Here is a 16,451-nt window from a genome sequence, read left to right as displayed (position 1 = left end):
AATGAAAAATAAGGATTTTTGTTGTTGTTATTTTTTGTGGTTCCAGGACGAATTTTCTAAAACCCGGCCTTATCTCGCACATTTGCATCAACAGTGACCCACTGGTAAAATTTCAAGCTCCTAGCTTTAGCCGTTTTGGCTGGGCGTTGATGATGAGTCAGTCAGTCAGTCAGTCAATCACTTATCACCAAGCTCATTTATATATATAGATTAATAAATAATTGTTTTTTTTTTTTATTTTAACTGACTCTATTTTTTATTTTCTTTTTTATAACAGGGTGGCGTGTAATAGTCGAAAATGTTAATAATCTTCAACACCCTATATTTTTGCAATCTATTACAAAACAGGCGTAGTCGAAAATTTTACATAATACCAAAAATTCACCCTTATTACGGTTGGCGTTGTCGTAGGCGTTCAAGTGTCGTAGACGTAGTCGTAGGCGTTGTCGTAGTCAATAATTTTTGGTATTATGTAAAATTTTCGACTACGTCTGTTTTGTAATAGATTGCAAAAATACAGGGTGTTGAAGATTATTAACATTTTCGACTATTACACGCCACCCTGTTATAAAAAAGAAAACAAAAAATAGAGTCAGTTAAAATAAAAAAAAAAAAAATTTTAATAATTAACCATAAAAATGTTAAGTGTGGGTTATTTTATATCCGACGATGAGGATGAATATACTCCGAACGATTTAAAAGTAAGACGAAAACAGTTACGACAAGAATCAAACATATTTTCCATGACTGATACCAGTTGCTGTTGCTGAAATCCATTTCTGTGAGGTGTATTTGTGACTAGTGGGCATAGATCCTGGTTCACTTGGACCTGTTGCTCATTTCCATGAGTGATACCTATGCTTACAGGGGTTATTGTGCGGGGATCCTGATTCACTACGACCTGCGGCTCTTTTGCATGAGGCCTGCTTACGCTTTGGGGAGTAACTGTGCAGGGATCGTGGTTTTCTAAATCTTCATGGATTATATATATTGTCCCCAACGGGCCTCAGTATGCGACATTTTAGAAATTTTTTACAGAATTTCGCATTTATATTCTTAGAGAATTCTGATTGGACTACATTCCTGCGGCGAATTGTTGTTGTGGGTGGCAAAATTGCTGAGGGGCCACAAACATTTATTGTTGTGGGCCACAAATATAGATTGGTGGCGTATGTTGTTGTGGACCACAAGTATTTGGGGCCGGCGATTATTTTTTTATTCAAGCCTCATTGGTGGGGAGGCGAAAATTTATATTTGTTTCTTGTGCCCAAAACTGTTGATCTGTTGTTTGCAATGGCTGGGTATGCTAAGCCAGGTCATTGCAAACATTTCCTCTTGTGATGAGAATGCAAAAGTTCCTTCCTCTACCGGTGGACTGGCATATTCTTCCAAGGAAACATATACTGATCCACCGAGAGTTTGGGTGGGCTCGTGCAGATCATCACACGAGAAAATCCTGAAAAGAAAAGAAAAAAATAGATTAGAAAATTGTAAAAGTAAAATTCAGGAACGATACAAACCACACGCCGTCTGTCTTTGTCAATAAAATGTCAGCTGATGATGAGAGTTCAAATAATTGCATTCACTTTGGACCATGGGACTAATGACAAACGAATAGGTGCTGCCAAGTTTAGATAATGTAGGGTACGGCAATACCGACAATGGGCAGTACCAATTCTCTTAAATAACACCGTGAGAAAAATGGGTCTCTTAATATCTTTGAGTGCAATTAATTGCAAAAAAATAGTTTAAGAAAGGGACAATTACTATATAAAAAAATAAAGGACAGAATTAGTTACTCTATCAAGATGTCTACCAGTGGACAGTTACACCAAAGTTATAAAAGAGAGTAAATGTTAAGAGAACAGGTTAGTTTGTTAACTGGTGCTGAACTAAACCTGTAGTGTCATAATAAATGGAAGTTAATTGTGAGAAAAAGGTTAAAAACTTTCAAAGTTTAAATATTTAAATCCGAAAAGTGCAAATATTGAGATTTGACATTAGAGGTAATCTATTTAAACCGTGTAAATCGTGTGAGATAAGTGATTTTATAAAAGTTATTTCTAAAAATAGGTGACGAGTGGGAGAAATTAAGTCAGATATTACCCGTATAGCATTCCAAAAATTAAATAAGTCGACGGAAGGCCAAAAGGTAAATAGTTAAATGATGAAAATATCCTAATATTCAAAGAAAATTAATTATTTATCCTTCGTGGATAGGCAAGTCGAATCTGGGTGCACTGGCGTATCGACCAAAAAAGTGAAACAGTGATACCTGTTGGATTCTAGCTACACTATTTATGCTAGACACAACCCCGATCATCTCAAGGTAGGAAAGCTATATTTTCCAAAGATAATAGATAAATGTGTCTCACTGCCATCTGTTGGACACCACCAACAGTGTAACACTCGCCATCCCAGGTTCAGCACCAGTTTAATTTGTGTTAGTCTGACACACATACCCAACCGAACTGAATTCGCCTGTTTTGTTATAATCACAGTGGCTTGGATTTTAACAAAAAGATATAATAACTGACATATTTTCGAGTCAGTCCAAGCTGCGTATTATGCCCATACGAGAACCAAAGGGCCCAAAAGAGGACTGTAATGTGCATTTATTGCCCTAGCGGTTTGGATTTGATCCAAAAAAATGTATTAACAAACTTCAAACTGAACCTACTTGAACTTTTTACTGGAAATCCTTTGAACATGATATATATTTATGATTTTGTTGCATGGCACTAAATTTTTATCAGATTCATATTTTTTTAATAACCTTTTTATTGACATATTTATTCATTTAGATTTTAAGTTATCTTTATTTATTTATTTAGTTTTTGTTGATATATTTATGTACTTATTTTTGTAATTTTCAGCATTCTCAAAGTTAAGTTTTTAAAAGTGATCAGTTTATTCCCTCCCCCTGTCTATGATTAAGAAAAGAGCTCTTTTGTTAAGAACATTAGGTTGGGGTGCGATAAATTTGGGATATAGAGTTATTGTTGATTACCCGTTTTGGGGTTATTATATTCCTTTGTGAATGTTGAGTTCGTTTTGTTTGTTCAATTGCATGACATAAAAAAAGAAAGCCCTTTAGGCATAATTTTTTTTGGTCTAAAGACCTATCGTTCTAATACTTTAAAACAAAATTTGGCAATAAGCCGTTACAATTTTAAATTTCCTAACCAGGAGAAAATGAAAATTAAGACTCTCAATAATTTGATTTATAATTTTTAATACCGTTTATTTTATTGATTACTGTAAACATCCTAGAAAAAATTGAGAAATTAAGAGTTAGTAATAGTATTGAAATTTTTGTTAGTATTAGGACTTTTTATTAAATAAATATGACTTAATGTATAGTCTGATAAGAAAAATGACAATGTGTTAAGTAATTAACAGGAGGACATATATGACGAGGTAAGTGTTGTGATGTGGCGGCGTGTGGGGTCACTGGGGTGAAGGAAAGGAATAAGTGACCATGGTTGGGAGGGCAGGATATTGGCCAGCAGGATGTGGTTTGTATGGGCGTTGATGCGTTTTTGTAATATGTTAATATATGTTTGTTTGAGAAATTCCTTTGTATTTACTGTTGCGTGCCAGGAGTGGGGACAAATAGGGTTGGGACCACACCCAAGAGAGGCGACCTGACTAGCCGGTGTCCCGAATGATAAGCCCCGTAAGCGCACGTAACAACTTATGGTACGTATTTCGACGACATATCTCAGCCATACACGGACATTAATACAAAATAATTACAGTAAATTCCATAATAATTACAGTAATTCCAAATCTCAAGATTCCAGCTGTATCCGTTCGTCCAATTCCAAATTGTACCAAACTTAGTATCAAGTCGAACTCTTCGTACCCATAAGAAAGATTTTCCAAAACTACCTCAATCCTTCACTTTAGTAGTAATCTTACTTCCAAATTTCAGGATTCAAACTATATCCGTTATACCAAATTAAAATTGTACTAAATTTAGAACAATTTAGAATTTTCGTACCAATTTTCAAAACTTCCTCAACGCAACAGGGCTACAATAATCATACTTTCAAATTGCAGGATTCCACCGCTATCCGTTCACCTACATACAAATTGTACTAAATTTAGTACCATTTAGTGCTTTTCGTAACCATAAGTTTGCTTTTTCAAAACAACCTGAATCCTACTCTTCGACTGTAATCGTAATTCCAAATTTCAGGATTCCAGCTCTATTAATTCACCCGAATCCAAATTGTATCAAATTTAGTACCATTTCTTTCCCAAACAAAAATTTTAAGATTCCAGCTCTACCCGTTCACCCAAATCCACATTGTACCATATTTAGTACCATTTAGTACTTCTCGTACGCACACGTACGACTTTTCAAAATTTCCTCAATACTACACTCCTACAGTAATCTTAATTCCTAATTCCAACACTATCCGTTTACTAAAATTCAAATTGTACCGAATTTAGTGCTTTCTGTACCCATAAGTACGAATTTCCAAAACTACCTCAATTCTACTGTCCGACAGTAATCTTAGTTCCAAATTTCAGAATTCCTGCTTTATCCGTTCATCCAAATCCAAATTGTACCAAATTTAGTACCATTTAGTACTTTTCGTACTCAAAGGTACGAATTTCTAAAACTATCTCAATCCTACACCCCTACAGTAATCTTAATTCAAAACTTTAGGATTCCAGCTCTATCCGTTCACCCAAATCCAAATTTAGTACTGCTCGTAATCATAAATACGAACTTCCAAAACCATTTCCTTATTTCAACGCCATTTCCCAACCTTGATACTTAAAATTCAGGATTCCAGTTCTATCCGTTCACCCAAATCCAAATTGTAATAAATTTAGTACCATTTAGTACTTTTCCTGCACATAAATACGAATTTCCAAAATTTCCCCAATCCTATGATCCAACAGTAATCTCAATTTCAAATTTCAGGATTCCAGCTCTGTCCGTTCACTCGAATCCCTATTGTACCAAATTTAGTACTTTTCGAACACATAAGTACGAATTTCCAAAACCACCCTCATATCTCAGTCCTACACTTCACAGTAATCTTAATTCCAAATTTCAGGTTTCCAGCTACTTACCCAAATCCAAATTGTACTAAATTTAGTACCATTTAGTACTTTTCGTACCCATAAGTACGAATTTTCAAAACTACCTCAATTCTACACCCCACCAGTAATCTCAATTCCAAATTTCGAGATTCCAACTATATCCGTTCACCCAAATCCCCATTGTCCCAAATTTAGTACCATTTAGTACTTTTCATACACATAAGTAAGAATTTCCAAAACTTCCCCAGTCCTACACTCCAACAGTAATATCAATTCCAAATTTCAGGAATCCAGCTCTATCCGTTCACTCAAATCCAAATTGTACTAAATTTTGTACCAATTATTACTTTTCGTACACTCAAGTTTCCAAAAACCCTTTGGTGCATCTTTCTTACTCTTCATCAGTGATCCTCAGTCCAAATTTGAGGAATCAAGCCCTATCCGTTCACCAAAACCGAAACTGTACCAAATTTAGTGCTATTTAGTATTTTTCGTACCCTATGTACGAATTTCCAAAACTTCCACAATATTAAACTCCACCAGTAATCTCAGTTCCAAATTTAGAGATTCCAGCGCTATCCGTTCACCCAAATCCCCATTATACAAAATTTATTTCCATTTAGTACTTTCCGTACACATAAGTACTAATTTCCAAAACCACCTTCATATCTCAATCCTACACTTCAACAGTAATATTAATTCCAAATTTCAGGTTTCCAGCTCTATCCGTTCATTCAAATCCAAATTGTACTAAATTTAGCACCATTTAGTACTTTTCGTACCCATAAGTACGAATTTTCAAAACTACCTCAATCCTACACCCCACCAGTAATCTCAATTCCAAATTTCGAGATTCCAGCTATTATCCGTTCACCCAAATCCCCATTGTATCAAATTTAGTACCATTTAGTACTTTTCATACACATAAGTACGAATTTCCAAATGTTCTTCAATCCTACACTCCAACAGTAATCTCAATTTCAAATATCAGGATTCCAGCTCTATCCGTTCACCCAAATCCCTATTGTACCAAATTTAGTACTATTTAGTACTTTTCGTACACATAAGCACGAATTTCCAAAACTACCCTCATATCTCAATCCTACACTACAACAGTAACCTTAATTCCAAATTTCAGGTTTCCAGCTCTTTACGTTCACCCAAATCTAAATTGTACTAAATTTAGTACTTTTCGTACACATGATTGGTAATTTTTCAAACCATTTCCTTTTAGAAGCACCACTTGCCAACCTTGATTTCCATACTAAATTCCTATATTCCTGGGGCCTATTATTGATTTCATTAATTATTTAGCGATTTCATCAAATTACAGATTTTGAAATTGAAAATTGAATAGTTATGACTGTACATCTCCATATACGATAAAATTCTTAATTGCAAATAAATCGTGGTAATATGCACAATTCTATTGCACTTTCATTGATTTGCAAACATTTAGTTATTACCAAAAAGTCAGGTCCATACAGTTTTTAGTTGTTGTTATCTCTGGCCGATTTCTGAATTTATTCCCCTAATGTTGTCTTCAACAGCAACTCATTTGTTCATTTGCGTAATTGATGTTTATACACCATTATCACCAACTGCGACATCTGTTGCAATGGAAGATAACAAATGTCTTGTCATTCTATTATTTAGTGGTTTACGATAAAATAAGTGCGCCTAGAAGTAAACTACAAAATTTGAAATTATGTGTGATCTCTTACGATATCAAGAAGTTATGGCGTTGTTAATTTTACACATGTCTTGCAGAGGGCCAACTAAGTGAATAAGTATGTAATAGTAATGAAAAATAAGGATTTTTGTTGTTGTTATTTTTTGTGGTTCCAGGACGAATTTTCTAAAACCCGGCCTTATCTCGCACATTTGCATCAACAGTGACCCACTGGTAAAATTTCAAGCTCCTAGCTTTAGCCGTTTTGGCTGGGCGTTGATGATGAGTCAGTCAGTCAGTCAGTCAATCACTTATCACCAAGCTCATTTATATATATAGATTAATAAATAATTGTTTTTTTTTTTTATTTTAACTGACTCTATTTTTTATTTTCTTTTTTATAACAGGGTGGCGTGTAATAGTCGAAAATGTTAATAATCTTCAACACCCTATATTTTTGCAATCTATTACAAAACAGGCGTAGTCGAAAATTTTACATAATACCAAAAATTCACCCTTATTACGGTTGGCGTTGTCGTAGGCGTTCAAGTGTCGTAGACGTAGTCGTAGGCGTTGTCGTAGTCAATAATTTTTGGTATTATGTAAAATTTTCGACTACGTCTGTTTTGTAATAGATTGCAAAAATACAGGGTGTTGAAGATTATTAACATTTTCGACTATTACACGCCACCCTGTTATAAAAAAGAAAACAAAAAATAGAGTCAGTTAAAATAAAAAAAAAAAAAAAATTTAATAATTAACCATAAAAATGTTAAGTGTGGGTTATTTTATATCCGACGATGAGGATGAATATACTCCGAACGATTTAAAAGTAAGACGAAAACAGTTACGACAAGAATCAAACATATTTTCCATGACTGATACCAGTTGCTGTTGCTGAAATCCATTTCTGTGAGGTGTATTTGTGACTAGTGGGCATAGATCCTGGTTCACTTGGACCTGTTGCTCATTTCCATGAGTGATACCTATGCTTACAGGGGTTATTGTGCGGGGATCCTGATTCACTACGACCTGCGGCTCTTTTGCATGAGGCCTGCTTACGCTTTGGGGAGTAACTGTGCAGGGATCGTGGTTTTCTAAATCTTCATGGATTATACATGCTTCAAACAGTTCTTCCTCAGTGGTTGTTTCTCGAAGCGTTGAAGGCTGCTGGATTCCAATTGACTGATTGCCCGCGTTTACAATTGTAACAAGCTGGATGCTGCTTTTTCCGTGTCTGTATGTACTGTTTGAAGGATCCTCCACCTGTAGCACGACATTCCGCCTTATTGTGAACTAACTTCTTCCTTAACTTGAATTTGTAGTCAGCCCAGACTTTCATCCAACCCTCACCTGTTCGTACTGGCGGTCCTAAAATATTGAGTTTCGTACTAATTTTATTCCACTCTTCTTTCACGCTAATTTTTTTTATTCCATTGCTGTAACCTCTGGCCAAATTTGGATTGTTCTGCAAAATCTGGACCATTGTGTCAAACTGCTTTTTTGTGGTGACTTTTGTTCTAAAACATGTGCAATATTATAAAATTTATACGAATATATAATCTTTTTGTTATATAGACACATACCTTTTGTTTAAATCCATTTTATTTGTTCGTTTTTATTAAAGTTTTAAGAAATTTGTCTGTTGTCGTCAACAAAATCTCTAACGACTAATTTCACAGCGTTTCTCGTAATAAAACGCCTCTCGTGGTAGCAAAATTGTAAAAGAATGGCATACAGAGTTGTAATATCTCGTATACGACATACATAATACCAATTAGTCGTTGCGAAAATGTCGTGTACGACATACATAATACCAATTAGACGTTACGACACGTCAATTTGCAATTTTGGATACAACTACGCCAACCGTAATAAGGCTGATTATTGACTACGACAACGCCTACGACTACGTCTACGACACTTGAACGCCTACGACAACGCCAACCGTAATAAGGGTGATTGTTTTTTTGTGAATGTGTACATAATTATAATTTATTACTATATCTACAGCTCGTCATGTTCATTGACTTGGTCGTCTTGTTCTGACAGTTCCTCTTTATCATCATCATCTGAATATGAAGACTTTTGTTCATTCTCATCTTTTTTTCTCTGTTCTTCATCTTGTTCTTCCTTCATTTTCCTTTCACCAGCTTGAGTATTCTTTACATCTCCCGCGACTGTCATTGCCATTTCAATATCGTCCGTAATAAGTATATTATCGAATATTGTTCCAGACTTAACTTGCCACAAATCAAAACCAATGGTGCATATTTCCTTTCTAAGATACAGATTTGGATCAGAACTATACTCTGGATTATCGATTTCCGGATGTTGCCAAGGTCCTTTATAATTTGGATTATCAAGTTGTTTTGGTTGCCATTCTCCTTTATATTCGGGATTATCAACCATTGGGGGTTCCCATTCACCATCCATTTCATCATCCCAGTCTTCTGGTTTGGTGGCATCAGGATCAGGAATGAGTTGAGGTTTATCCCAATCTTCTGGTTTTGTGTCATCTGGGTCGGGAATTGTGGCCTAAAAATGAAAAGTAAACAAATTAGTCGCCCACTTCACCTGTAAACAATATTTGTACTAGCGCTTATTATCATAAACTGCTTTATTCTCCATAATATTTATTATTAATTTATTCTATTCTTTTTATTTGTTATGTTAATTCTAGAAATTGTATAATTTGCTTCTGAGCGGTATGTATACACAGGCTGACTTCTTAAATGCAACATGATTCGTCTCATGACATCGTCTTGACTTCATAAATGCAACAAGACGCGTCACGTTACGCGGTAATTGCCAAACTCGCGCAGTGTCTCCACTTGTGCTACACTACAATTGGCATTTCTTTAGTACTGTTATGTCAACTGCCATTTACGAAGAAAACAAGAACAATACATGAAAAAACAATTAGAAATTGCGGATTTGTGGTATGATGTATAATAAATATATTAAAAAAAAAAAGACGAAAGCAAAAAACAATTTTACGAAAAGTACGCAAATTAATGCAGTAAAATGACATGTGTCTTTTTTGACAATGTCTGTGTTGCCACTCATACTGACTTTGTCTTCACATTAGATTGTCATCACTTGCAATGGAAATGATGCATTTATGAAGTCAGCCATAACTAAATTATATTTATATAATACAAAGCGCCGTTTGCATTAGAGAGTTTTGCCGGCAGTCAGTGTGCGCTTACTGAGAGCAAGTGTGCATACATTTAAGTCATTATTTACGCAATATTTGCCTAATGTTACCTTACCTTTAAGCCATACAAAATGCAAAAGTAAGTTTGCACCGGAGAACCTTTGTGGAACTGTGTAAAAACTTCTTAACGTTCAGATGTATTGGCCACCACTGTAAATAACAGCGTCTATTGAAAGCCAATAGCCTTTAAACCTAAAAAATTAACAATTATTTTGATGTATGTTGGAAACCAAACATACAATACTCATGGCAATTCTAAAAGAATGGATTTATTTCATAAGTGACGTCTGATAGATGCTACGTTAACTATATTTTCTTCTCTATCATCAAAATATAGTTCCACTGAGCTTATCATTTTAGAAAACTATAACATTTGTGTACAAATTCATTTTTCTCATTTATTCAAAAAAAAAAAAAAAAAAAAAAAAAAAACGCCGCCACAGCACCGATTACTTGCTATCGGCGATTATTTTCTATCGCTTTACGTGGTACACATTTTAAATTTTGTCGCAGAAACGATTGACAACGCGACACGACTCGTGCCGCAATACGGAATCGACCCAGAAAAAATTGTGAACTTAGCCAAGTTTCGCGCCAATTTTGTTACCAATTGCTTTGGAAAGTGAGACAACACAACACGAAATATTTTTGGTATATTTATTTTAAAATTCATTCTCAGTTTTGCCACTGCTTCATTGAGATTATGGCGAACTTGGTAATGGGAAAACTCCCTGCGAATATTCGGAACAGGGCTCTAAACAATAATCATTGTTTTTTTGTGAATGTGTACATAATTATAATTTATTACTATATCTACAGCTCGTCATGTTCATTGACTTGGTCGTCTTGTTCTGACAGTTCCTCTTTATCATCATCATCATCATCTGAATATGAAGACTTTTGTTCATTCTCATCTTTTTTTCTCTGTTCTTCATCTTGTTCTTCCTTCATTTTCCTTTCACCAGCTTGAGTATTCTTTACATCTCCCGCGACTGTCATTGCCATTTCAATATCGTCCGTAATAAGTATATTATCGAATATTGTTCCAGACTTAACTTGCCACAAATCAAAACCAATGGTGCATATTTCCTTTCTAAGATACAGATTTGGATCAGAACTATACTCTGGATTATCGATTTCCGGATGTTGCCAAGGTCCTTTATAATTTGGATTATCAAGTTGTTTTGGTTGCCATTCTCCTTTATATTCGGGATTATCAACCATTGGGGGTTCCCATTCACCATCCATTTCATCATCCCAGTCTTCTGGTTTGGTGGCATCAGGATCAGGAATGAGTTGAGGTTTATCCCAATCTTCTGGTTTTGTGTCATCTGGGTCGGGAATTGTGGCCTAAAAATGAAAAGTAAACAAATTAGTCGCCCACTTCACCTGTAAACAATATTTGTACTAGCGCTTATTATCATAAACTGCTTTATTCTCCATAATATTTATTATTAATTTATTCTATTCTTTTTATTTGTTATGTTAATTCTAGAAATTGTATAATTTGCTTCTGAGCGGTATGTATACACAGGCTGACTTCTTAAATGCAACATGATTCGTCTCATGACATCGTCTTGACTTCATAAATGCAACAAGACGCGTCACGTTACGCGGTAATTGCCAAATTCGCGCAGTGTCTCCACTTGTGCTACACTACAATTGACATTTCTTTAGTACTGTTATGTCAACTGCCATTTACGAAGAAAACAAGAACAATACATGAAAAAACAATTAGAAATTGCGGATTTGTGGTATGATGTATAATAAATATATTAAAAAAAAAGACGAAAGCAAAAAACAATTTTACGAAAAGTACGCAAATTAATGCAGTAAAATGACATGTGTCTTTTTTGACAATGTCTGTGTTGCCACTCATACTGACTTTGTCTTCACATTAGATTGTCATCACTTGCAATGGAAATGATGCATTTATGAAGTCAGCCATAACTAAATTATATTTATATAATACAAAGCGCCGTTTGCATTAGAGAGTTTTGCCGGCAGTCAGTGTGCGCTTACTGAGAGCAAGTGTGCATACATTTAAGTCATTATTTACGCAATATTTGCCTAATGTTACCTTACCTTTAAGCCATACAAAATGCAAAAGTAAGTTTGCACCGGAGAACCTTTGTGGAACTGTGTAAAAACTTCTTAACGTTCAGATGTATTGGCCACCACTGTAAATAACAGCGTCTATTGAAAGCCAATAGCCTTTAAACCTAAAAAATTAACAATTATTTTGATGTATGTTGGAAACCAAACATACAATACTCATGGCAATTCTAAAAGAATGGATTTATTTCATAAGTGACGTCTGATAGATGCTACGTTAACTGTATTTTCTTCTCTATCATCAAAATATAGTTCCACTGAGCTTATCATTTTAGAAAACTATAACATTTGTGTACAAATTCATTTTTCTCATTTATTCAAAACAAAAAAAAAAAAAAAACGCCGCCACAGCACCGATTACTTGCTATCGGCGATTATTTTCTATCGCTTTACGTGGTACACATTTTAAATTTTGTCGCAGAAACGATTGACAACGCGACACGACTCGTGCCGCAATACGGAATCGACCCAGAAAATATTGTGAACTTAGCCAAGTTTCGCGCCAATTTTGTTACCAATTGCTTTGGAAAGTGAGACAACACAACACGAAATATTTTTGGTATATTTATTTTAAAATTCATTCTCAGTTTTGCCACTGCTTCATTGAGATTATGGCGAACTTGGTAATGGGAAAACTCCCTGGGAATATTCGGAACAGGGCTCTAAACAATAATCATTGTTTTTTTGTGAATGTGTACATAATTATAATTTATTACTATATCTACAGCTCGTCATGTTCATTGACTTGGTCGTCTTGTTCTGACAGTTCCTCTTTATCATCATCATCATCTGAATATGAAGACTTTTGTTCATTCTCATCTTTTTTTCTCTGTTCTTCATCTTGTTCTTCCTTCATTTTCCTTTCACCAGCTTGAGTATTCTTTACATCTCCCGCGACTGTCATTGCCATTTCAATATCGTCCGTAATAAGTATATTATCGAATATTGTTCCAGACTTAACTTGCCACAAATCAAAACCAATGGTGCATATTTCCTTTCTAAGATACAGATTTGGATCAGAACTATACTCTGGATTATCGATTTCCGGATGTTGCCAAGGTCCTTTATAATTTGGATTATCAAGTTGTTTTGGTTGCCATTCTCCTTTATATTCGGGATTATCAACCATTGGGGGTTCCCATTCACCATCCATTTCATCATCCCAGTCTTCTGGTTTGGTGGCATCAGGATCAGGAATGAGTTGAGGTTTATCCCAATCTTCTGGTTTTGTGTCATCTGGGTCGGGAATTGTGGCCTAAAAATGAAAAGTAAACAAATTAGTCGCCCACTTCACCTGTAAACAATATTTGTACTAGCGCTTATTATCATAAACTGCTTTATTCTCCATAATATTTATTATTAATTTATTCTATTCTTTTTATTTGTTATGTTAATTCTAGAAATTGTATAATTTGCTTCTGAGCGGTATGTATACACAGGCTGACTTCTTAAATGCAACATGATTCGTCTCATGACATCGTCTTGACTTCATAAATGCAACAAGACGCGTCACGTTACGCGGTAATTGCCAAATTCGCGCAGTGCCAAATTCGCGCTGGGACGGCGAGACCCATAAGCGTAACTACTTCTCTGACAGTTTTTCTACCATCACCAAATAAACCACCACCTCTCTTTCTTTATTATATCTTCATTTTTTCTTTTTTTTTTAAATCCATTTATTATTACATTCCAAACCACACCCTCTTTTCTGTATTCTTTTCTCTTCTCTTGTCTTTTCAGGTAATTCTGAACCTCTTTTTATGGATGATCACAATGGACCGAAAGGTCTCCGAGTGGCGTAGTCATTATTGACTACACATCCCCAAACCTAACCTAACCTAATGGGACCGTAAATAATCTTACAGCCACTCTTCTCCGCTGCCATAAGGAATCCTGTCCACTAACCTACCCTGTAAAGAAATCTCAGCCGGTGTGGTGGAACAAGGAAATTGGCGAAACCACTAGGCGACTGTATAACATGGCGCATGAGACTAAACTCGACATTGATTGGGACTCCTATAAAGTGAGTTTCAATAAATACAAGCGAGCAAAAAAGTCTTGGGTAAATTTCTGTGAGTCAATAGGAGTAAACCACGCAGCTAGGTTTCGAAGATTACTCTCCAAAGACACTAAAGCCATCGGGAGCATCAAGAAACAAGATGGTGCGTGGACAAACTCTGGTACAGAGACTCTCAACCTCTTAGCAGGTACCTACTTCCCTGGCTATAAGGATGCGGAAACCGCCAACAGTGAGTGTGACGACTTCCAAATCCAAGAGGCTGTGGATTGGGATCTCATTGGCATGGTGGTTAGCAGAAATAAAATTATATTTTCCATGCCAGTGCATGCAAAGAGCCTCGTTTTGGGGTATCTTAAGCCTTCCTTGAAGTTGTTGCGTCTATTTTCACGGATTATTCTCCGCTGTTCACGGATAAAGCTTCTAGAGGTCCTCTCCGAGAGCTTCTACTGTAGACAAAATCATACGAGTACCGTTCCTACAGGACATCTTACAGGGGTCCAGCAGCAATGACAATTTCATGGTTAGGATTTTCTTGAAGCCATGCTTGATTCTTTTCGAGACAGGTGGTCCTTCAGATTCTATGATACGTTTAGCATCAAAACAAGACCTCTTTGAAAATCTATTGAATTATGAAGACATTGACAAACAAATATAAGAAAAAGGAAATAACACAATGATAAATCATCTTTGGTATCTTAGTCCTGAACTTGTTGGCTTGGCATTGTTTGATCCCACAGTGCAAAACACCTTAAAGAGCCAAATGGCGAAAAAATCTTAACAAAGCAAAGATGGAAACTTCTCCAGAAATATTCGACACAAACTTATTAAAAAGCAACTGCCGAAATTCCTAGAAAAATGTCTACCTGGCGTTATTAAAAGTGAGACTTTTTGTTGTTCAAGAGATTAAACATTAACTCCGAATTTCCAGGAGGCGCAAAGGATGGTAGACAACTTGAAAGTTGTGAACGACATAGCAGAGCGAGGAGTCGACCTCATTAATTACAAAGGACGAACAACTACAAGAATGCGTTCTCAAAGTAGTCAGCTGTACCCAGATAGCTCCAAAACCACATGATGTCAGACACGTGAATAAATTTAAATAAGAATAAAATGTTAAAGACATTTGTTTTACACTCCATTTTTGTCATAAATCGTACCACGTTTTTCGGGACATTAGCTTTATTATCTCGCATTCAGTAATAATTACGCATTTTGTTTTTGAACATAAAATGGACAGAATGGCCTTTACTTTAATGCATAATACGGGCAAATATGGCTTTAACCGTTCCACGTCTTAACATATTCCATTTGTGCCAGGATTGTCAGGTATTGCGATTTCTCACCAAACGTGAGGTATTTTCAATGCGTTTTGCAACTTTATTTTTAACATGGCGACATGTGACTTTTTGGAGGATTACAGAATAGTTGGAGATTTTGTTGGCTAATTGTAGGAAATGCCTCTGTTTTATTAAGGGGTAGTTTACACTATATGTAAATGTCATATGACATGAAATTTTCCATCGTTAAATATCTGTGGCAACCCTATTGTATGCATACCAGTTACATTTGTATGACAAGTATTCGATTTTCAAGTATTGTAACCTTTTTTGAACGACACTAACTGCGCCATTGTATTATCTTTTCCTTTCGAGTCAGCTAAGTGTTTCTAAAGCTATTTTAATAAATTCGAATAAATATTAAACAAAAAGCACATTCTTTGTCATCACATGGTTTTTTCATTTTATGGAAGATATAAGAAACTAATCTTCCAAAGTGGTGACCCCGAATACGACCTGTGGTGTAAAAGGAAACATTTGCCGGCCGGCGTGTGTCACATAATTTTTTGCAGCATCTTCGCAAATTTTTTTAGCACGTTTTTTAACCTCACTTATTGTGATGTCGGAGGAAAACGATCCTGCAGCTGCTGGTAATGATAGTGGTATCTCCCAAGCGACTAATTCGTCAATGGGTAATGTTTCAGCGGTTTATGCTAGATTGCCTGTCCCCCAGATGTCAAACACGAATATAGAAGCGTGGTTTACTACCATGGACTTCTGGTTCACCGCGTCTGGCATAGTGGCAGACAAACAGAAGACAGCAACGATATTGGCAGCGCTGGATCCAAATCTTATCTCGCAATTGGCAGACGTTATTGCTAGCATACCACTCACAGACAAATACAGCTACATTAAACAAAAGATCACGGAACACTTTGCTGACAGCGAACAACGTCGCCTCAATCGCCTTTTATCAGAGCTTCCACTTGGAGACAAAAGACCGTCGGAGCTATACTTCGAGATGAAGCGGGTTGCCGGAAACACTCTAGGTGATGCGGCTTTAAAAGGTTTGTGGACAAAGCG

General features: G+C 35.8%; 2 protein-coding genes and 1 long non-coding RNA gene across 4 annotated transcripts in view; 1 reads left to right on the top strand and 2 right to left on the bottom strand.

The window, feature by feature from the left end:
* The first annotated feature begins 875 nt into the window (after positions 1-875).
* Positions 876-3,723, top strand: LOC141390843 (uncharacterized). Its single transcript, XR_012409496.1, has 5 exons — positions 876-1,639; positions 1,862-2,006; positions 2,074-2,152; positions 2,221-2,329; positions 2,402-3,723. It is a non-coding gene; the product is annotated as an uncharacterized lncRNA (long non-coding RNA).
* Positions 3,724-8,627: 4,904 nt separating this feature from the next.
* LOC141405257 (calreticulin-like) lies at positions 8,628-10,204 on the bottom strand. Its single transcript, XM_073989414.1, has 2 exons — positions 10,196-10,204; positions 8,628-9,274 (listed from the first exon to the last, which is right to left on the bottom strand). The coding sequence occupies exons 1-2, from the start codon at positions 10,202-10,204 to the stop codon at positions 8,744-8,746; spliced, it is 540 nt and encodes a 179-aa protein (XP_073845515.1). The 3' UTR covers positions 8,628-8,743.
* A 158-nt stretch (positions 10,205-10,362) lies between these two features.
* LOC141386930 (calreticulin-like) overlaps positions 10,363-16,451 on the bottom strand; it is a 44,978-nt gene continuing 38,889 nt past the window's right edge. Inside the window, exons 4-5 of one of the 2 annotated variants that reach the window (XM_073955836.1) lie at positions 12,845-13,326; positions 10,363-10,842 (exon numbers count right to left, since the gene is read on the bottom strand). In XM_073955836.1, the coding sequence (XP_073811937.1) occupies positions 10,770-10,842; positions 12,845-13,326 (555 nt within the window). In that variant the 3' untranslated portion in view covers positions 10,363-10,769. Of the gene's footprint in view, positions 10,843-12,622; positions 13,327-16,451 lie in introns of those variants that run through there. The other variant, XM_073955832.1, reaches the window with a different exon arrangement.

This window comes from Musca autumnalis, unplaced genomic scaffold (assembly GCF_047663935.1).
Source record: "Musca autumnalis isolate F117 unplaced genomic scaffold, ASM4766393v1 scaffold_1, whole genome shotgun sequence".
NCBI lineage: Eukaryota > Metazoa > Arthropoda > Insecta > Diptera > Muscidae > Musca > Musca autumnalis.
The sequence above is the reverse complement of the archived record's forward strand: the minus strand, read 5'-3'. Positions and strand labels throughout refer to the sequence as shown.